Raw genomic sequence first — 23,431 nt, 5'->3', positions numbered from 1 at the left:
TGTTTAATTTTTGCCTCCCACTTTCAGGTGAAATACAAGACTGATCGTAAAAGCATGAATCGGACTGCATCAGATTTGCCCAATATGCTGCACCTGGAGCATGTACTGGCAGCCAGCAAGTTGCAAAGTGATGTGAGTTATTTTTTGGAATTCCTATACTACTTTAAAATCATGGCCGGTATTCTCCAATAATGGGGCTATGTCCACACACTCGCCAGAAAACGGGCGCGAATCACTCCAGACTTTTTCTAAGAAGTCCGGGGTGATTCTCTGTTTTTAAGAGGGCTTGCAGGTCCATGCAGCTCCTGTTGCCTGTACTTCCAGCCACGGGTCCGCACATGTGCGCGGCGGCCACCTGTGGCGCCGACCCCACGCAATAGGGCGGACCCACACAGCGGGCCAGCGTGGAAGAAGGTAGGGCCCGGCAGATTATGCGCGCCCGACGATCGGTGGCCCCCGTTCGCGGGCCTGGCCGTCTTGGAGGCCCCCCTGAAGACTGATCTCCCCGCCCACCTTCGAGATGGAACCATATGAGAACCACGCTGGCAGCAACTCGGCCGGTCGACCGTGGAGAATTGCTGCGGGGGCCTCTTTCAACAGCCCCCGACCTGCGCCGCATCGACAGCGCGTGTGCGCACAACTACCAGCAATTCTCCCATCACCGGAGAATCGCACAAAGGCATCACGGGTCCAACTCCCCATTCTCCGCCCCTGCACCAAGCGCGATTTTGGTGTGGAGGGTCGGAGAATCCTGGCCCATGTTAGGTTACATACTTAGATGGTGGGAGATAGTGTGGTGGACAGGTTTATGCACTTTATATAGCAACGCCAACAGTTATATGGGAGTCCTGTTAACATTGATCTGTCCTCCAAAACCTGCCTCTCTCATGAGCACTAAAGATGAACTTTGTTTTGAAAAGAAGTGATGGTAATCAACATGCTGTTGATCTGTATTTATTTTTAGAGTGAGTAGCATTTTACTTAAAGTAGTGAACCATTCATTTACAATTTGCATAGAGTAGAACTCCAAATTAGTAACTGAACTGTGGGAAGGTGAAATTGTCTGCCTAGTTTCAATAATAAATCAGTTTTCATTCAGTAACTAGAAAACAAAGCCATAGTTGAATGAAATATTAACCATTGCAATGTGCATTTTCTTGAATGTTCATAAATTACATGTGCCAGCTTAGTGCATCTGAACAGATCTATGTCAAAATTATTTTAAATGAAATACGGCAAATTAACAAATTGTGTCCGAGTTTTCTTCAATGTACTGTATCAAGCTGTGTTAAAAAGATATAGGTAGTCTGGCGTTGCCTGATTTGCTTTTCTACTACTGGGCGGCCAATATAGAAAAGGTGCTGGGTTGCGGTAGTGACCAGGAGCAACTTGGGTGCAGGTAGACGTGAGGTCATGTAGGGGATCTGCGTTGGACGCAATGGGGACAGTTTCCCTCCCGTTTTTGGTGACAAAATATTCTGCAAATCCGGTGGCCGTATTCACTTTGAAGATATGAAGACAGTTCAGGCAACATTTTAAGCTTAGGTCTCTGTCGAAGCTGACCTCTATTTGTACCTACCACTTGTTTGAGCCGGCGAGGCTAGATGTCTTGTTTGGGGAATGGGGAAGGAAAGGGCTGAAGAGATTACGAGACTTGTTCTTGGAAGGGCGATTTGCCAGCCTGGAGGAATTGACACTGAAATACGGGCTCCAAGGGCTCGAATTTGTTTAGATATCTCCAGGGTTTATAGTTTTGTACGGAAGACCTTCCCGACATTCCCCGAGGCGTCATCGACATCTCTTATGAAAAGGATCCTTTCACTTGCAGGTCAGAAGGGGGTAGCACATATGGCAACTATGGGTGGATCCTGTTGAGGAAGGTGGGCCTGGTGGATGGGGTGAAAGTGAGGTTGGAGGGGGAGCTGTGGCCCATTGTAGATGACGAGGTGTGGAATGAGAGACCCTTCACAGGGTTAATTCCACGTCCTCGTGTGCAAGGCTGGGCTTGACCCAGCTCAAAGTAGTGTTTAGGGCATACCTGACCAAGGCGAAGATGAGCGTTTCTTTTGTCAGAGGTTGATGATAGGTGTGAGTTGTGTTCTGAGGGCCCAATCACACACACATGTTCTGGGCCTGTCTCAAACTTGTGAGCTTTTGGGTCTCCTTCTTTAGCTCCATGTCGACGATTCTAAATGTCGATACTATGTCCTCTGGTTACCATATTTGGGGTGTCAATTTTCCGGGGCTACAAACAGGGGAGGAAGGGAGGAGGCGGGTGTTCTTGCCTTCACCGCGTTGATTGCCCGGAGACGAGTTCTGCTGGGGTGGAGGTCCCCGACCCGGCATGGTTAGGGATAATGGAGTTTCTGTACCTGGATTGGATTGGATTTGTTTATTGTCACGTGTACCGAGGTACAGTGAAAAGTATTTTTCGGCAAGCAGCTCAACAGATCATTAAGTATATGGGAAGAAAAGGGAATTTAAAAAAATACATAATAGGGCAACACACGATCTACAATGTAACTACATAAGCACTGGCATCGGATGAAGCATACAGGATGTAGTGTTAATGAGGTCAGTCAATAAGAGAGTAATTTAGGAGTCTGGTGACAGTGGGGAAGAAGCTGTTTTTGAGTCTGTTCGTGTGTGTTCTCAGACTTCTGTATCTCCTGCGCGATGGAAGAAGTTGGAAGAGTGAGCAAGCTGGGTGGGAGGGGTCTTTGATTATGCTGCCCGCTTTCCCCAGGCAGCGGGAGGTGTAGATGGAGTCAATGGATGGGAGGTAGGTTTGTGTGATGGACTGCGCGGTATTCACGACTCTCTGAAGTTCCTTGCGGTCCTGGGCCGAGCAGTTGCCATACCAGGCTGTGATGCGGCCCGATAGGAGGCTTTCTATGGTGCATCTGTAAAAGTTGGTAAGCGTTAATGTAGGAGAAGGTAAAATACAGCATGGAGGGATCAGTTGAGGCATTCTACCGGAGGTGGCAGCCTTTCATTGTCTATTTTAAGGAACTAATCACCATCAGTTGCTAGGGGGAAGGGACATGGGAATGGGGGGACCTTTTCTAGTGTGTTGTGTTGGTGGATTTGTAAAAGTTTACATTTTTTGCAATATTTGGTAAAATGTAAAAATTTTAATTTAAAAAATGTTTTGAATCGAATTAGACTGATGTTGCCAAAGTCAGCTTTGACACCTGTGTTAGAATATTTTATCAAAATCCCAGACACGTATTCTTTAAGTCCTTGAGTTACAATTGGGCAGAGGATCAGTGATTGCTATGGCAGGCAAGTTGATGCACAGGTACATCCAAAATCAATTTTATGCTATCACTACCAACACTGGTATGAAATTTACCACAGTTAAGAGCTGTTTTGTTTATAGACCCTTTCATTTGCAAAGCAGAACAATTTATAGATTTGCCCAGGTAATTCTCCTGCAGTTGGCAAAATCTGCAAATACAACTTTTTAAATTAACCTTCTCCTGTACTTTTCCACATCATGCACCTTTCCTGTGGATAGGACGAGTGGCCTGCCCCTAAATGGCCTGTCAATGTAGCCATGAAACTAATCACTGTGATGTGCGGTAAGAGTTAATTTCGGTCTCCACTTTTATTTCTGTATCCCCAATGGACACTTTCGTCTGCTCCTCTTGCTTGTCGATGATGACATGTCTGAGCCTGGAAATCCAGCACAAAACTAGTTCTTCAGAGGAAGGTGTCAACACTAAATTTTTTGACTTCAGTATATAGTAAATTAACCCATAAATTGTAATACATACAGCTAGATTTGACATTTTTGTGTGATTAAATTTTGTTTGTAGCATGAATACAAGAAAGAGTTTGAAAAAAGCAAGGGTCATTACCATTTGGCACTTGATACTTCAGAACAGCTTCATCATAAGGAGAATGCAATACTCCAGAGTCAGGTATTACAAGTTGTATATTCTAATAAATCGAGAACCAGACAAATGTTATTTACCTATCAGACCTTTCTCCTGAACCCTCTTGCATATTGCAGATCAAATACAGAGAAGAATATGAGAAGAATAAAGGGAAGTCAATGCTGGAATTTACTGACACTCCAAGCTATGAAGTAGCAAAAAAAGCACAACACATTCAGAGCGAGGTAAAGAAATGGATTTTTGATTACTTGTTTTATATTTTCTAAAATACCATTTGTGCTCTAGCACCTATAATCAATGAGGCATCACCGTGAACAGATAGTTAGAAGTATGTGAAATGCTGTTTCAGTCCAGACATAATGGACTGAATGGCCTCCTTCTGTACCAAAACTTTTCTGTGGTTCTAATCATTAGGACATTTTCACTGAGCAGTATGTGTGAATAAACCTAAACGTTCTCAGATATAAACTTTGGTATTATGGGATGCTGCTGGGGATTAAGGACTTCAGTTATGTTGAGCGTGGCCAAGAGGTGACTTAGTAGAGGTTCTCAGGAGGATGAGAAGTAGATAATGAAAAGATATTCCCTCTGGTTAATGAGCCAATAACTCTGAGTTGTAAATTCTAAATCAGTAGCAAAAAATTGGGACTAAAAGGAAGATTAAGTGTTTTTCACTGGGAGTAGTTGGAATCTGGAATACTCTATTTGAAAAGGTGATGCATGCTGATTCCATGAATAATTCTAAGAGATTTGGACAGGTATTTGAGGATGAAGAAGGTTAACAAGCTGACAAACAAAGTAGGTAAGTGAGCTAAGCATGATTGCACTTTCAGACAGTCAGCATAAGCATGATAGGTCGAATGGCCTCCTCTGTGATGGAAGTTTCTATGCTGCTATAAATAAATCTCACAAAATAAAGAGCTACTTTTCTTTAACATGAGCCATGCCTCGTGAATGTGAAATTTCTGACATATGTGATCTTGTACCAACCAACAGAAAGAGTACAGAAAAGATTTTGACGAATGGATCAAAGGAAGTGTGCCAGCGGATCTTGATATGACCCCAGGTTACTTGCATGCCAAACATGCCACCAGCCTCCTTAATGAGGTAACTCTCACTTGTATTATAGTAAGAAGTCTTACAACACCAGGTTAAAGTCCAACAGGTTTGTTTCAAACACGAGCTTTCGGAGCGCAGCTCCTTCTTCAGGTGACTGGAGAGGTATGATCCAGAAACATTTATATAGACAAAGTCAGTGATGCCGGACAATGCTTGGAATGCGAGAATTTGCAGGTAATCAAATCATTACAGATCCAGAGAGAGGGATAATCACAGGTTAAAGATTCATGTCGCATTACATCCACTCCCCACCATCTGGCCTGGACTTGCAAAATTCCACCAACTGTTCTGGCTTGAGACAATTCACACCTCTTTAACCTGTGATTATCCCTCTCTCTGGATCTGTAATGATTTAATTACCTGCAAATTCTCGCATTCGAAGCATTGTCCAGCATCTCTGACTTTGTCTATATAAATGTTTCTGGATCATATCTCTCCAGTCACCTGAAGAAGGAGCTGCGCTCCGAAAGCTCGTGTTTGAAACAAACCTGTTGGACTTTAACCTGGTGTTGTAAGGCTTCTTACTGTGCTCACCCCAGTCCAACGCCGGCATCTCCACATCATTGTATTATAGTGCATGCAGTTCATGGTACATTTCTCATCTATGGATGAAGAGTAGAGTGTAGTACAGTATTGAAAACATGTAACCATTGAAAATGTTCAATAGTTAGAGCATAAACATTTTTCACTGTATTGGTCAGAAATATATACATTTACTTAAAGAATTACCTTATTGTTTTGTTTTACTTTTCATTTCACTGTCGTTAACAAGACTGGACAATTTGTTGGATATGTGCTTGACTCGATACTTTTTTCTTGTCAGCTGGCAGGAGTTGAGTGATGCTGTATTCTTTCTACTTTATTTTTCCTCTTCCCTCACCATGCGAGGCATTCTATTTAGTGGCCTGCAATAAAATCTGTCAGTGTCGCCAAGCTTGGATCCGGGATCAGAAACCAGCTTCTCCAAATGGGAACCTGGGATTCCTAGAACACATGCCATGCTTTTTGAGGACTGAAGAAATCTTCAAAGTAAAATGTGTACCCAAAGAAATATATCTTTTTTAAAAAATGAAGTAACATCCCATGTTGATGTATATTCTGCTTTCATAATGGGTTTGGCAATGATGGCCGGAATTCTGTCAGTGCAGTGTGAGTCTTGATAATGGATGCAAAAACCAGGGACAACATAGTTTCGGTCATTTGTGGGACCCCAGCTACATTTCCTGGCTGTCAATAACTAATCAGTTGCTGTTAGGGCTCCAGCCCCTTTAAAGGATTACCCCCCCCCCCTCCCCCCGCAGACAAAAAATTGGCAGATGGCGTATAATGTGGGAAAATATAAAGTTGGCAGGAAGAATAGAAAAGCAGAATATTCTTAAGATGTCCTTGTATATCAGCATGCCGGTACAGCAAGTAATTAAGAAGGGGGGGGTGGAGTAGAAAAATAGGGAAGTCACTGGTGAGACCATACCTAAAGTAGTGCGTACAGTTTTGGTCACCTTATTGAAGGAGGGACTTGCATAGATTTCATAGAATTTACAGTGCAGAAGGAAGCCATTCAGCCCATCGAGTCTGCACCGGCTCTTGGAAAGCGCACCCTACCCAAGGTCAACACCTCCACCCTATCCCCATAACCCAGTGACCCCACCCAACACAAGGGGCAATTTTGGACACTAAGGGCAATTTATCATGGCCAATCCACCTAACCTGCACATCTTTGGACAGTGGGAGGAAACCGGAGCACCCGGAGGAAACCCACACACACACGGGGAGGATGTGCAGACTCCGCACAGACAGTGATCCAAGCCGGAATTGAACCTGGGACCCTGGAGCTGTGAAGCGATTGTGCTATCCACAATGCTACCGTGCTTGCATGAGAAGCAGTTGAGAGAAGATTTGTTCGGCTCATTCCTGGGATGAGGGGGTTTGTCTAGTGAGGTAAGGTTGAGCAGCTTGGGTCTGTACTCACTGGAGTTTAGAAGAATGAAAGGCGATGTTATTGGAACATATTAAGATTTGGAGGGGGCTCGACGCTGGGATGGATGCTGGGAGGAAGTTTCTCCTTCTGTGAGAATCTAGATGTAGATCTAAATTTAAGATGGTGATTAGGAGTTGTTAGTGTTTGGACTATCTTTCCCTGTGAGCAGTGGAGGCTGGATCAGAAAAGATATTCAAGGCTGAGTTACAGATTTTTGATCTGCAAGGGTGTTGTGGGTAACGGGAAGCCAGACAGGAAAGTAGCATTAAGGCCACAATCAGTTCACTAATGATCTTAACGAATGGCGGAGGAGGCTCAAGAGGCTCAATTGACTCCTCCTCCTCCTATTTCTTATGTTTGTATGTTAATGATAAGAACATTTTGATACATTTTACCCCATGGCATTACTGAGCAAGACAGCCTCCTGGACTCAATCCTAAGGCTGTTCATGCCGTGGGTTTCCCAGCGGCATGTGGTGGATTTAATGGGAAATCCCATAGATAGCAGCAGAACCAGAAGATCCCGCCATCGGCAATCAGCAGGCCATCCCCCGTGGCTGAGAAACACGCCCCAGAGAATCTCGCCCACTATAAATTATCTTTCCTGAACGTCTACCTCCCGAGTAACTGGGGAAGACAAGTATGAAGACCTGTTACAGAGAACCCAAAGTTTGACACTGTGCCTGCTGTGGTCAATAGTGCAGTTTTCCTGTACATGTAAAAATAAGCACCTATCTTGCTGTTGGAAATGATACCTTCATGGGCCAATAACTTTCTGTGCCTACTGCTACTGATGATACTAGCTTTGCCTCATTTATTTTACCTTATTGCAGCTGACTTGGGACTTCTGGCAGGGACTGAAAAATAAATGGGTACTAACAGAATGTAAAAGTTAATACATTTTAAATCAGTCAGTTGATTTGGTTAAAATGGGTTTTTGAAAAACTATTCTTAGGAAAATTCAAGCAATTTAGATCAAATGCAACATCTGAAAATAAATATAAAAGATGAGTTAAACTCACTCGATTAATCTTTTCAGAAAGAATACAGAAAAGACTGGGAAGAAAACATAAAAGGTAAAGTAACAACTTCAGCAGAAGACACACCTGACATGATCCGGGTCAAACACGCATCCCAGATATTGGATGAGGTAAATGTACCTAATTTTGATATGATTCAGTTGTTTATATTGAACTCAAAATATCTCTCAGATTGAACGTCCCTCTTTGGAGCAGAATTTAATAAATAGTTTAATAGGTATCATTTTGCTCCAATTTGTTTATTCGTAAAGATGGCTTGAACTAACTGCCAATACTTTCATTAGAAAGAATATAGAAAGGACTGGGAAGAAGGTGTGAAGGGAAAAGGACTCACTCTGCTGGAAGATACACCAGACATGATTAGAGTAAAAAATGCGTCACTGATATTAAATGAGGTAAGTTCACTTGATCATAATATGATTCAACCATTCATGAATTCAACATAGAGCGCACTCTAATGGAAAGGTTTCTAAGTGACATCTCAGGCAGGTTTGGCTGGAAGTTTCTCCCCGGCTCTGTCGGAGAGTTCCCCACTACGACCTAACCATTCTTCGTCACTGTTCGGGCCCTGGGGACTTTCTCTCCGGGCTAGCCCACACTTTTTTTTTTCATCGCTGGGGAGCTGAACTTGCTGACCACATTGGCTCCTCCGAGATCAGGCCACCATTTTGAAAGGTGCCTCAATCTATAAGTGAGCTTGAGGGTTCCCCTGCACCCCCTATCCAAGGGCAATGTCACCCTCCATACATATGGGCATTACCCTATACCCCCCCAAATGAGGACACCCCGCTGCGGGGTCGCTGAGAAACACCCCCCTCTCAGGCATGTCCACGCTTCCTTTCAGGTCCCCTTCCCTTTCAGGAGCTTCATAGAATTTACAGTGCAGAAGGAGGCCATTCGGCCCATTGAGTCTACACCAGCCCCTGAAAGACCAACTACAGAAGCCCGCACCTCCACCCTAACCCGTAACCCAGCAACCCCACCTAATTTTTGAACACCACGGAGCAATTTAGCATAACCAATCCACCTATAACCTGCACATCTTTGGACTGTGGGAGGAAACCGGAGCACCCGGAGGAAACACAGGCAGACACGGGGAGAACGTGCAGACTTCGCACAGACAATGACCCAAGCCAGGAATCGAACCCAGATCCCTGGCGTTGTGAAGCAACAGTGCTAACCGCTGTGCTACTGTGCCGCCCCTTCACTCCCCCACCATTCATACCACCCTCATGCCTCCTTTTATGAGCATGGCCTCACTCAGGCCCTGACCCTTGGCAATGCCATCCGGGGACTCTGACACTCTCTCCCTGGCATTGCTCCGATCAGCCTGGCATTGCCAGCCTGGCAGTGCCATGGTGCCTGGGTGCCCGGGAGAGCCAGGGTGCCAAGCTGCCTGTCCCTGGTCACCCAGAGGCCTTCAATGGACTGGGAAGCCCCTCAAGTGCCTTTCCGCCTGGTTCACGTTTGTGTAGACCAGTACTAAACAACACCTGGCTGGGGTGTCCCTGGGGAGGCCAATAGATGCCGGGAGCCAGTTAGACCATAGCAATGTCAGCATGGTAAAGCCATGCGAGACGGTCCTGCATATTGTGGGCTGGACCCAGATCGCGACGCCTCACAAGATCTGTTTAGATCTCGCCGGACATAATGGCTGTCGGGAAACCCGGGGAGGCCTCTCCCAGCTGCGTCCCACTTCGATTCCTGTGGGATGCAGCTGATGGATCGCGCCCATATTATTTGCCAATTTCATCTCAATTTTTTTGAAGATTGTATAAACATTATAAATACCAGATATTAATTTTAATTGATGCAGAAAGAATACAGAAAGGATCTGGAAGTCCAAATCAAAGGCAAAGGGATGGAACTGAGTTCTGAAATTCTTGACATGAAACGTGCCAAGAAAGCATCAGAAATTGTCAGTCAGGTAAATATAGATTGCAGACTAGTTACGTGTTCAGTACTTTTTTTCTACTCGATACAAATGCTTTCATTATACCACTAGTTTGAATCCTTTAATCTATATATAATATTTGATTACAACATTTTTGTCATTCAAACCAAAAGTGACCAAAATATTGATTAATGCTCTTCAAAATGTATGTTGAAACTAAATTTAGGTTGGTGCTGATGAGTCTGTAGTCTTCTAGGTATTAAATATTAGTAACAGCAATTAGAACACTCGATAGGCGCGATTCTCCAAAAAATGACTAAGGGCGCGATTCTTTGGCCGCGTTGTGCTCGAGCGAGAGCAAATTGCAACCAGAGAATCCCAGAAAAGGCGTCTCGAGGGCTTCCCAGCAGCCTCCGCGCCTCGCGTGATTCACCCCCAAGTTCCGCGAGGGGTCGGATCTGGAACTCTGCCCAAAAGTGGGACCAAATAACGCTCGCGGAAATAATCTTATTCCTACTTAAGACCTACCTACGCGGGAGAGTCTGGTTTAGCACAGTGGGCTAAGCAGTTGGCTTGCAATGCAGAATAATGCCAGCAGCGCTGGTTCAATTCCCGTACCGGCCTCCCTGAACAGGCAGCGGAATGTGGCGACTACGGGCTTTTCATAGTAACTTCATTGAAGCCTACTTGTGACAATAAGCGATTATTATTATTATTGCACTGGCCTCCCTCGATTGTCTGAACTCCCAAGAGAGACTGCAGCCAGGCGCTGGTCAGTGCTGATCCACGCAATGTGGACCAGGCGGAACGGCACCAGGGTGGTCTACCAGGCCATCGCAGACCCCTGGGTAGTCAGGGTCAGTGCATAGTGGCCTGCTGGCCCGTCCCCTGGAACGTGGGCACCTTGGCGCTGCTCAACTGGCACCTTGACACTGCCATCCTGGCAATGCCACTGTGCTCGTGTGGCACTGCCAAGCTAGCTGGAGCACTGTTCGGGTGCCAGGGTGGCAGCGGAAGGGTGCCCGAGTGCCAAGGTGGCACCACCAAGAGTCAGGGCCCGAGGGGGGCCATGGCCATGAAAGGAGGGTGGAAGGGGTTTTGAAGGGTGGGGGTGTGCAGGACAGGTACGTAGAGGCCTTCAGGAGGTTGGAGGGGTGTGAGAGGTGGGGGTCCTGAAATGGAGGGAGTGTTGTAAGGGGGCTTGGGGAAGGGGGGGGGGGCACACGGGGATCCCTTAGTAGGGTGTCCTCACTTGGGGGGGGGGGGGGGGTTGTGGGGGAGAACCCACAAGCTCAGTGGGGGAGTGACATTTCCCATTGGTGGGGAGGGTGGGTGTCGGGGGACTCTTTCAAAATGGCGGCCTGGACGGGATTCTCCGTCAGGCAGCGGCAGAATTGGAAAGTGCAATTGGACGGAGAATCGGTTCCGACGCCGAAATCACGGCAGGTGCGATTTCACGCCAAATCGCAATTCTCCATCGCTTCGACAGCGGCGTCAGCGTGTTTCAGAATGTACATACAGTAAACACCATTTGCATATCATTAGCGGGCCCGCCCCAGTATTCTCTGTGGCCTCTACAATTCTCCTCCTCCGATGGGCCGAGTTCCCGATGGCGCGGTTGAGGGAGAGAGAGGAGATAGGACACCTAGACTGTGGACTACCTGGCTGGCTGACTACTGTAGCTCCTACGGGGGCACTGGGTGGGGGCCATGGAAAGTACCGCTGGCAAGGGCAGCTCCAGCCGACAATATCCCTGGCAGCAGGGATGGGCACCGATGAAGCCCGGGGCGTGGGGGTGGTGGGGAGTACATGAAGGGGCAGAGCACGCAGTGCCAGCTGGGGCCACCATTGGACTTGTTTGGGCACAGGTGTATACACAAAGCTAACATGTCAGCCATCCACTCCCTACAGGCAATGGTGTTATAATACAACCAGCAATTATGACCTTTCTCCTAGTCGCTGCAGCTCTGGGGTTGTCCTACGGCTGGACGAGCTTGAGCTACTCGAGGAAGAGGAAGCTGCAGTAGTTGAACGGGCAGCAGCAGAGCAGGCAGCAGCGGAGCAGAACAGGAGGCAGCCGTTGAGGATGGGGAGCCGGCCACCCAACAGGCCGTGGAGGAGAAGGTGCAAAGGAAGGGCTGCATGAGGCCTTGTGTGTACTGGCAGCGCCTGTCATTCGAGGACCTGCCAGACGTGGCATGAGATAGATAGAGAAATACAGCACAGAACAGGCCCTTCGGCCCACGATGTTGCGCCGAACTTTTGTCCTAGGTTAATCATAGAATTTTGGACAATTTTTCATGGCCAATCCACCCAACCTGCACATCTTTGGACTTTGTGGGAGGAAACCGGAGTACCCGGAGGAAACCCACGCAGTCACGGGGAGGATGTGCAGACTCCACACAGACAGTGACCCAAGTCGAAATCGAACTTGGGACCCTGGAGCTGTGAAGCAATTGTGCTATCCACAATGCTACCGTGCTGCCCTTAAGAAGTTAACCTACACTCCATTATTCTACCCTAATCCATGTACCTATCCAATAGCCGCTTGAAGGTCCCTAACGTTTCCGACTCAACTACTTCCACCGGCAGTGCATTCCATGCCCCCACTACTCTGTGGGTAAAGAACCTGACACCCCCTCTATATCTTCCACCATTTATCTTAAATTTATGTCCCCTTGTAATGGTATGTTCCACCCGGGGAAAAAGTCTCTGACTGTCTATCTATTTCCCTAATCATCTTATAAACCTCTATCAAGTCGCCCCTCATCCTTCTCCGTTCTAATGAGAAAAGGCCTAGCACCCTCAATCTTTCCTCGTATGACCTACTCTCCATTCCAGGCAACATCCTGGTAAATCTCCTTTGCACCTTTTCCAAAGCTTCCACATCCTTCCTAAAATGAGGCGACCAGAACTGCACACAGTACTCCAAATGTGGCCTGACCAAGGTTTTGTACAGCTGCATCATCACCTCACGGCTCTTAAATTCAATCCCTCTGCTAATGAACGCCAGCACACCATAGGCCTTCTTCACAGCTCTATCCACTTGAGTGGCAACTTTCAAAGATCTATGAACATAGACCCCAAGATCTCTCTGCTCCTCCACATTGCCAAGAACCCTACCGTTAACCCTGTATTCCGCATTCATATTTGTCCTTCCAAAATGGACAACTTCACACTTGTCAGGGTTAAACTCCATCTGCCACTTCTCAGCCCAGCTCTGCATTCTATCTATGTCTCTTTGAAGCCGACAACAGCCCTCCTCACTATCCACAACTCCACCAATCTTCGTATCATCTGCAAATTTACTGACCCACCCTTCAACTCCCTCATCCAAGTCGTTAATGAAAATCACAAACAGCAGAGGACCCAGAACTGATCCCTGCGGTACACCACTGATAACTGGGCTCCAGGCTGAATATTTGCCATCCACCACCACTCTGTCTTCTATCGGTTAGCCAGTTTGTTATCCAACTGGCCAAATTTCCCACTATCCCATGCCTCCTTACCTTCTGCACAAGCCTACAATGGGGAACCTTATCAAATGCCTTACTAAAATCCATGTACACGACATCCACTGCTTTACCTTCATCCACATGCTTGGTTACCTCCTCAAAGAAGTCAATAAGACTTGTAAGGCAAGACCTACCCCTCACAAATCCGTGCTGACTATCCCTAATCAAGCAGTGCCTTTCCAGATGCTCAGAAATCCTATCCCTCAGTACCCTTTCCATTACTTTGCCTACCACCAAAGTAAGACTAACTGGCCTGTAATTCCCAGGGTTATCCCTATTCCCTTTTTTGAACACGGGCCCGACATTCGCCACTCTCCAATCCTCTGGTACCACCCCTGTTGACAGCGAGGACGAAAAGATCATTGCCAACGGCTCTGCAATTTCATTTCTTGCTTCCCATAGAATCCTTGGATATATCCCGTCAGGCCCGGGGGACTTGTCTATCCTCAAGTTTTTCAAAACGCGCAACACATCTTCCTTCCTGACAAGTATCTCCTCTAGCTTATCAGTCTGTTTCACACTGTCCTCTCCAACAATATGGCCCCTCTCGTTTGTAAATACTGAAGAAAAATACTTGTTCAAGACCTCTCCTATCTCTTCAGACTCAATACACAATCTCCCGCTACTGTCCTTGATCGGACCTACCCTCGCTCTAGTCATTCTCATATTTCTCACATATGTGTAAAAGGCCTTGGGGTTTTCCTTGATCCTACCTGCCAAAGATTTTTCATGCCCTCTCTTAGCTCTCCTAATCCCTTTCTTCAGTTCCCTCCTGGCTATCTTGTATCCCTCCAGCGCCCTGTCTGAACCTTGTTTCTTCAGCCTTACATAAGTCTCCTTCTTCCTCTTAACAAGACATTCAACCTCTCTTGTCAACCATGGTTCCCTCACTCGACCATCTCTTCCCTGCCTGACAGGGACATACATATCAAAGACACGCAGTACCTGTTCCTTGAACAAGTTCCACGTTTCGAGATATGCATGCGTCGAGATAGCGGGGAGCATGAAGACAGTGCTCTTCTAGATCATGGCGCAACTGGCCCCATGGTGGAATGGGGAGGGACACCCACTCCCGGTGGTTTTCAAGGTGACGAATGCCCTGAACCTTTATGCCACAGGCTCCTTCTTGGCACCTAGTGGGGACCTGTCCAGGGTCTCACAGACCTCGGTGCACAGATGCATCCACGTTGTCACCGAGGCACATATGCCCAGCTGGCACAATACATCCATTTCAATGTCGGGACCGAGCCCACCATGTTGCCCGGGCAGTGAGGTTTGCTGCCATTACTGAGCTGCCCGGGTCTAGGGGGTAATCGACGGGATGCATGTCTCTCTACGGGCACATGCAGATGACTGGCCACCCTACACCAACCGAAAGGGATTTGACTCGATGAAGTGCAGCTGATATGTGACCATCAGCTGCGCATCATGCACGTCTGTGCCCGATCCCCAGTTCAATTACCTCTTCCTTCCTTGGGGTGCCCGATGGGCCCTGGTCTACTTTGTGAGATGGGGGTGCGAACGGAGCTATACCCTGAGGCACCCCCTTCATTTGGCGCTGCCGGTTCTGGAGGCCCGCTCTGTTCTCGACCATGGTCTTCGTGCTCACAGCCATAGACCACAACGAATGGACATCTGGGACTGCACCACTGATGTACCATCAATTGGACACGAGACACAATGAAGATCCAAACTGTGGCTTTAATCAGCTAGTTGTTAGCCCGGTGGCCGACTACAGAGAAAGGCCGACTGCCGGGAAACCTGGGTACTTATACGAGGCGGGGTCTACTTGCCTCTCGACCAATTGGTGAGCAGTCACGTGACCAGCCAGAGCCAATGGGGAACCAATGCTCTGCACCAATGGCAGTGCTCACATTCATACCACCACTTTCACCCCTTGTGGAGAAAGAAGGCGGGGGGGGCGGGCATCCGAGGAATGGTGGTATGAGCAGCGAAAATCGAGAAAGGTGGGCTGCCCACTGGCTCATTAAGCAAAAACAATAAAAAAAACAATACTACTACTACGAACTGAAGGTGCAACAGAATAATAACAAAGTCCAAAACAAATGTCCCATGGTCTCATCAGATGGACACGATCAGTCTGTCAGGTGCCCGTGGTGTTCTGGAGGACCGTCGCAGTGGAGCCGGTGATGTCGGGCCGATGGTCGTCCTTGCCTCCGGGAGCGTCGGTCGTAGATGTGTGTCCGTACCCTGGGCCGGTGGTGGAGACGCTGTAATCGGGGGAGAGGGGGCATATGCGCTGGGGCGCGGGGGGCGCTGGGGGGGAGGTGTTGATGTGGGGGGGAAGGGCGCATGCCGGCGGGTGACAGGTCCCGAAGCGAGACCGTATCCTGCCGACCGTCGGGATATTCCACGTACGCATGTTGCGGGTTGGCGTGGAGTAACTGGACTCGCTCAACCAACGGGTCAGACTTGTGCACCCGCACATGCTTCCGGAGCAAGATGGGCCCGGGAGTGGCCAGCCAGGTCAGGAGAGGGGATCCTGAGGACGACTTCCTTGGGAAAACAAGAAGACATTCATGAGGTGTTTGATTAGTGGTAGAACAGAGGAGAGACCGGATTGAATGCAGGGCGTCGGGGATGACCTCTTGCCAACGGGGAATAGGGAGATTTCTGGACTGTAGGGCCAGCAGGATGGTCTTCCAAATGGTGCCATTTTCCCGCTCGACCTGACCGTTACCCCGGGGGTTATAACTGGTCGTCCTGCTAGAGGCTATGCCCCTGCTGAGCAGGAATTGACGCAGTTCGTCACTCATAAAGGACGACCCCAGTCGCTGTGGATGTACGCGGGGTAGCCGAACAGGGAGAAGGTGGATAGGAGGGCCTTTATGACGGTTGTTGTGGTCATGTCGGGACAGGGAATGGCGAAAGGGAAGCGGGAGTACTCGTCGATAACACTCAAGAAATATGTGTTACGGTTGTTGGAGGGGAGGGGACCCTTGAAGTCTATACTGAGACGTTCAAAGGGGCGGGATGCCTTGATCAGATGCGCTCGTTCGGGGTGGTAGAAGTGCGGTTTGCACTCGGCGCAGACGTGGCAGTCCCTGGTGACGGTCCTGACCTCCTCAATGGAGTAGGGCAGGTTGCGGGTCTTAATAAAATGGTAAAAGCGGGTGACCCCTGGATGGCAGAGGTCCGTGTGGAGGGAGCGGAGGCGGTCGATCTGCGCGTTGGCGCTGGTACCGCGGGATAGGGCATCGGTAGGCTCGTTGAGCTTCCCCGGACGATACAAGATATCGTAGTTGTACGTGGACAACTCGATCCGCCACCGCAAGATCTTGTCGTTCTTGATCTTGCCCCTCTATGCATTATCGAACATGAAGCTACTGACCGTTGGTCTGTGAGGAGGGTAAACCTCCTGCCGGCCAGATAGTGCCTCCAATATCGCACAGCTTTGACTATGGCCTGTGCCTCCTTTTCACCGAGGAATGGCGGATTTTGGAAGCGTGGAGGGTTCGTGAGAAGAAGGCCACGGGTCTGCCCGCTTGGTTCAGGGTGGCCGCCAGAGCTACGTCAGACACGTCGCTCTCGACCTGGAATGGGAGGGACTCGTCGATAGCGCGCATCGTGGCCTTTGCGATATCCGCTTTGATGCGGCTAAAGGCCTGGCGGGCCTCCATCGACAGGGGAAAGGAGGTGGACTGGATGAGGGGGCAGGCTTTGTCGGCGTAGTTGGGGACCCACTGGGCGTAATAAGAGAAGAAGCCCAGCCAGCCTTTGAGGGAGTTGGGGAGGGGGAGCTCTATCAGGGGGCGTATGCGTTCGGGATCGGGGCCTATCACTCCGTTACGCACTACGTAGCCAAGGATGGCTAGACGGTCGGTGCTAAACACGCACTTATCCTTATTGTAAGTTCAATTAAGGAGTTTTGCGGTTCGGAGTAATTTTTGGAGGTTGATGTCGTGGTTCTGCTGGTCATGGCCGCAGATGGTGACGTTATCGAGATACGGGAAGGTGGCCCGTAAACCGTGCTTGTCGACCATTCGGTCCATCTCCCTTTGGAAAACCAAGACTCCATTTGTGACACCGAATGGAACCCTGAGGCAGTGGCGTGCAGAGGTCTGGTGATGCCCGGGGCAAATCTTGATTGTATGCCCCAAAGACTCAAGTATGAGGCCTAATATACTGAGAAATATTATGAGAAAGGAAAACATTTTGAATATAACTTCCCGTACCAGCCTCCTGAACAGGCGCCGGAATGTGGCGACTAGGGGCTTTTCACAGTAACTTCAATGAAGCCTACTTGTGACAATAAGTGATTTTCATTTCAGTGTAGATGATGTTCTAAACCGCTGCGTTCAGAGAGCAGTGAATGGTCTCTCCCCAGTGTGAACTCGCTGGTGTCTCAGCAGTTGGGGTGAATGACTGAATCCCTTACCACACAGAGGGCAGGTCAATGGCTTCTCACCTGTATGAACTCACTGATGTCTCCGCAGGATGGATGGCTGAGTGAATCCCCTCCCACACACACTGCAGGTGAACGGCCTCTTCCCGGAGTGAACTCTCTGGTGTGTCAGCAGGTTGGTTAATTGAGAGAATCTCTTCCCACACACAGAGCAGGTGAACAGCCTCTCCGCAGAGTGAACTCGCTGGTGTGTCAGCAGTTGGGGTGAATGACTGAATCCCTAATCACACTCAGAACTGAGGGAGTGCTGCACTGTCAGAACAGCCTTCTTTCAAATAAGTTGTTAAACTGAGGCTCTGTCCCTATTAGGTGGATGTTGAAGATCCCACAGCCACTAAGAGCAGGGGAGTTACCCCCGTGTCCTGGTCAATACTAGGGGCTTTTCACAGTAACTTCATTTGAAGCCTACTTATGAAATGAAAATCGCTTATTGTCACATTCCGCATTCGCCACATTCCAGCGCCTGTTTGGGGAGCTGTTACAGGAATCGAATCGTGCTGCTGGCTTGCCTTGGTCTGCTTTCAAAGCCAGCAATGTAGCCCTGTGCTAAACAGCCCCTGACAATAAGCGATTTTCATTTCATTTCATGTGTCAAACTGAGGGAGCAAAGGATGTCAATGTTTTTAAGAGAGAGACCTGGGCCAAGCTTTCCAGAGTCTGAACCCTCCTTGGATTCACTTCCTTTCCCTTCAGTTGCTGCAAGTGACCAATTGATGGTCAGAATGAAAAAATAAATGGAATGGGGGAGAAAAGAAAGTGTTTTACTCACAGATGTTGGAGACAGGAGGACGATACCGTCGGTGTGAAAGCTCAATTATCACTCACACAAAGCCCGCGCTCTGATTGGCAGGAGAACCACAGTCCCTCCGGTCCTCAATATTTTTTCATTGGTCAACATCTCAGCACGCAGATCAGGGGGCGGGGCCTTTCCCTGCATGTGAGGAGCTCCCCCTCCCTTGGACATGCGCAGTCCCGGGCCGCCCGCCCACGCGGCGGATAGAGCGGTTTCCCCACCGCGGGGGAGTCTGGGAGCGCAGTCACCTCACCCTGACACAAGGTACATGTCGGTAGTCACTGGATTTGATTGTGACGCCCCCCCCCCCTTAGCAAAACAATTTGTTAAATTCAGGTGGAAAATATTAGGCACCTGGGTGACATTGGGGAGAGCAATAGCCTCTGATTGATGCCCCCATCCAATGGATGCCAAGGGCCAACGCACCGTCGGCCCCCCCTCTGCACGCCACTGCCCTGAGGAAGTGGTAGAGGCGCCCATCTGCCTCAAACGCGGTGTACTTTCGGTCACTCGCGCGGATGAGAAGCTGGTGGTAGGCGGACTTAAGGTCCACCGTGGAAAAAACTTTGTATTTCGCGATCCTGTTAACCAGGTCGGAAATACGGGGGAGAGGGTACGCGTCCAGCTGCGTAAACGTGTTGATGGTCTGGCTGTAATCAATGACCATCCGGTTTTTCCCCCCAGTCCGAACTACCAGCACTTGGGCTCGCCAGGGACTGTTGCTGGCCTCGATAACTCCTTCTTTAATGAGCCTCTGGACCTCAGACCCGATGAAGGTCCGGTCCTGGGCACTGTATCGTCTGCTCCTAGTGGCAACAGGTTTACAATCTGCGGTGAGATTAGCAAACAAGGAAGGGGGATCCACTTTGAGGGTCGCGAGGCTGCAAACAGTAAGAGGGGGAATAGGGCCGCCGAATTGGAAAGTTAAGCTCTGCAGGTTGCACTTGAAACCCAGGCCCAAAAGTGCCGGAGCGCATGGACGGGGGAGAATGAGGAGTTTGAAGTTTTTGAAAACTCTCCCCTTGACCGTGAGGTCCGCTATGCAGCACCTGGTGATTTAGATGGAGTGCGAACCCGAGGCCAATTCAATCTTATGCTTAACTGGATGGATGGGGAGCGCACAGCGTCTTACCGTGTTGGGATGGACGAAACTTTCCGTGCTCACGTAGTCCAGCAGGCATCTCGTTTTGTGTCCGTTGAGCTGGATCGTTGTCGTAGTCTTGGCGAGCGTGCGTGGTCGCGACTGGTCGAGTGTGATGGAAGCAAGTCGTGGCGAGAGTTCCAGATCCTCCTCGGTGTAAGAATAATCGCTTGCAGGGCCTTCCGTGTTGGCCCAAGATGGCGGCGCCCAGGGCTTGCACGTGGAGCCGGGGCCCCAAGATGGCGGCGCCCATGGCCTGCACATGGCGTCCGGGGCCCAAGATGGCGGCGCCCGTGGGAACCTCGTGGCGGCTGGGGGCAGTGTCAGCGGTGTCTGCGGGCCGGCCGGGGCAGCTGGGAGCGCGGGTCGGGAGGACCGTGGGGTCGTTGCGGAGGCCGGGAGGCGGGCCGGAGAGGTTGGTACGCGGCGCGGGGCCCTGGGGGAGCCCGGGGGGGGGGGGCGATCCACGGTTGCAGCGCGGAACAGCAGCGACCGACTTGGTCAGGCAGACCACCGCGTAGTGGCCCTTCATCCCGCAGCTCTTACACAGAGCAGAGCGGGTCGGGCAGCGCGGGTGGGGGTGCCTGGAGAGGCCACAAAAATAGCAGCGGGGCACCGATAGCTTATTGGGGCGTCCCGCAGCGCAGGCCTGGGGGGGGGGGGGGGTCGGGGTCCACGGAGGACGGGGGTTGCGCGTGCCATGAAGTCCAGGGGGTTGCTGCGCGGCCGGGGGTGTATGCGCGGGCATTCAGGTCAGCAACCTCCAGGGAGGTTGCAAGGGTTCGTGCCTCAGCTAGGCTGAGGGTGTTCTTCTCCAGCAATCGTTGGTGGATAGAAGGGGCTGCATGCCAGCAACGTAAGCGTCTCTAATTAAAAGTTCCATGTGCTCAGTCGCCGAAACCAGGATGCATGCGCACTGATGGAACCATCAATTCAGCGAACACGTGTAGTTGGATCCGAACAGAGGCTTTAATACACTTACAATAGAGCCAGCCTATTCGTCGTTGAACTTCAGGTGAACTGGCAGGCTGGCTCTAAGGCACTGATCTTTATACATCGGTCCCAGGGGGAGGAGTCCTGGGCGGAGCCAAGGGAGGAGCCCAGTACAAACTCTCGCGTACTCCCAGAGCGACTCCCCCCTGGTGGTCAGATAGTGCAACTGCACTTACAATGGGTAGATAACGAACATATATACATGGAGTGATATTGGCAACTAGTGACTCACCAGGGAACTGTTGTCTAGTCGTTAGGAGATGCCGTGCGTAGACTTCGTTGACCGACTGGAGAAAGTGTCCTTTGAGGATCTCCATGGCCGCATCAAAATCGCTTTCATCCTCAATCATCGAATATACCGCCGTGCCCATGCATGAGTGGAGGATGTGGAGTTTCTGCTCCTTGGTGGGTTTGCTGGCTGCAGTTGTCGGGTAACTGTTGAAGCATGCCTGCCAATGTTTAAAGATTGCGGCGCATTTGAAGCATGCGGGCTGGTGCGGAGGCGGTCATGCTTGATGCGAAGCTCCATTCCAAAATTCTAGCTGATTAAATCGATGTACCATCAATTGGACTCGAGGCACGATGAAGATCCAAACTGTGGCTTTAATCAGCTAGTGCCCGGTGGTCGACTACAGAGAAAGGCCGACCGCCGGGAAACCTGGGTACTTATACCCTGCCTCGGAGGTGGGGTCTACTTGCCTCTCGACCAATTGGTGAGCAGTCACATGACTAGTCCCAACCAATCGGACGAGAGGCACATGACCATCCAGAGCCAATGGGGAACCAATGCTCTGCACCAATGGCAGTGCTCACATTCATACCACCACAACCACATCGTGCTGTGACCGTACCACCAACTTCTGGGTCTGTGCCACATCAACCAGTGACTGCGCCATCTCCCTCTATGTCTGCGCCACGTCGGTCAGCGTCTGGGCAATGCCGCCAACGTTCTCGGCCATGGCCTGCTTGACAGGGCAACGCTCAGAGCACTGCTGTGATGTCCAGCTGGCTCTGCACATGGCTGCCTGTGAGAGGGCAACTCTGTCCTGTGCCTCGGCCAGTGCCTGCACAGAGTGCCCCAGGCGAGCACTGTTTATCACTGTTCCCCACAAACGGGGATCAGACAGAATGACACTCGAGGGAGTCTCCCAGGGGATTGGAGATCCCCAGCTGCAAGCCCTTTGGGCAAGCAGGTGCCCTGGCACTGCTGGTATCACCTGGGGCTGGCACTGCCAAAGTGCCCAGGTGGCACTGCCAGTGGGAATGGGTACTGCCAAGGTGCCAGGTTTGCACTTTTAAGATGCCAAGCTATATTGCGTTCGGACTGGGTGGGGAGGTTGGAAATTGCACTTCAAGGGTGCCAGGGGGAGTAGCAGGGTGCACACTCACATACTCCACTCGCACACACACTCCCCTCACACACGCACACTCCCTTCACACACGCACAGTCCCCTCACATACGTGCACTCCCCTCACTTCCCCCTCTCTCACAGACACATCCTCACAAAAACGCTTGCCATGCATACGCACTCACCTCACATGCATTTTGCATTTCTCAGACACACACACTGCCCTAACACACACGCTCTTCCCTCTCTCACACACAGACCGAGACCCGCCCCTCACAAACACCCCCCCCCCCACACACACACACACAGGCCTCATATCTGCAGACACACGACACACCTGCCACACATGGACGCAGGCAAACACACACAGTCCCCTCATACACACACACACATTCGCCTCACACACGCTTTCCTCACACACCTCCCTCACACACTCCTCTCACTCCCCCTCCCCTTGCACACTCACACAAATTCCCTTCATGCATGCACACACAATCCCTTTTTAAAAAAAAATAATTCTTATTGAAAAATTTTGTATTTATATAACATCAATGAACCGCAATAAAATACCAACAATAACAATAATGATACCCCCCCCCCCCCCGGGTTGCTGCTGCTATTGACCAAGATACCTATCTTTGAGCCAGAAAGTCCAGAAAAGGCTGCCACCGTTTATAGAACCCTTGTACTGATCCTCTCAGGGCAAATTTGACCCTCTACAATTTTATAAATCCCGCCATGTCATTGATCCAGGTCTCCACACTTGGGGGCCTCGCATCTTTCCACTGCATCAAGATCCTCCGCCGGGCTACTAGGGACGCAAAGGCCAGAACACCAGCCTCTTTCGCCTCCTGCACTCCCGGCTCCGCCGCAACTCCAAAAATCGCGAGTCCCCACCCTGGTTTGACCCTGGATCCAACCACCCTCGACGCTGTCCCCGCCACCCCCTTCCAGAATTCTTCCAGTGCCAGGCATGCCCAGAACATATGGGCATGATTCGCTGGACTCCCCGAACATCTGGTGCACCTGTCCTCACCCCCAAAGAACCTACTCATCCGAGTCACAGATATATGGGCCCGGTGCAGCACCTTAAATTGGATGAGACTAAGCCTCGCACATGAAGAGGAAGAGTTGAATCTCTCTAAGGCATCCGCTCAAGTCTCGTCCTCTATCTGCTCCCCAAGTTCCCCCTCCCATTTAGCCTTCAGCTCCTCCACTGATGACTCTTCCACCTCCTGCATTACCTTATAAATGTCAGACACCTTCCCCTCTCCGACCGACA

At 50.0% G+C, this 23,431-nt stretch overlaps 1 protein-coding gene across 8 annotated transcripts in view; it reads left to right on the top strand.

Annotated features, from left to right (window-relative positions):
* Positions 1-23,431, top strand: part of LOC119966431 (LIM zinc-binding domain-containing Nebulette-like) — a 450,954-nt gene that overhangs the window by 334,408 nt on the left and 93,115 nt on the right. For 6 of the 8 annotated variants that reach the window (XM_038798077.1, XM_038798078.1, XM_038798082.1 and 3 more), the window contains exons 3-9: positions 28-132; positions 3,822-3,926; positions 4,019-4,126; positions 4,899-5,009; positions 8,038-8,148; positions 8,323-8,433; positions 9,855-9,965. The exons of the other annotated variants lie outside the window; for them this stretch is intronic. In XM_038798077.1, the coding sequence (XP_038654005.1) occupies positions 55-132; positions 3,822-3,926; positions 4,019-4,126; positions 4,899-5,009; positions 8,038-8,148; positions 8,323-8,433; positions 9,855-9,965 (735 nt within the window). In that variant the 5' untranslated portion in view covers positions 28-54. The remainder of the gene's footprint in view (positions 1-27; positions 133-3,821; positions 3,927-4,018; positions 4,127-4,898; positions 5,010-8,037; positions 8,149-8,322; positions 8,434-9,854; positions 9,966-23,431) is intronic. 8 annotated transcript variants of the gene reach the window in all.

This window comes from Scyliorhinus canicula, chromosome 5 (assembly GCF_902713615.1).
Source record: "Scyliorhinus canicula chromosome 5, sScyCan1.1, whole genome shotgun sequence".
Classification (NCBI taxonomy): domain Eukaryota; kingdom Metazoa; phylum Chordata; class Chondrichthyes; order Carcharhiniformes; family Scyliorhinidae; genus Scyliorhinus; species Scyliorhinus canicula.
The sequence above is the reverse complement of the archived record's forward strand: the minus strand, read 5'-3'. Positions and strand labels throughout refer to the sequence as shown.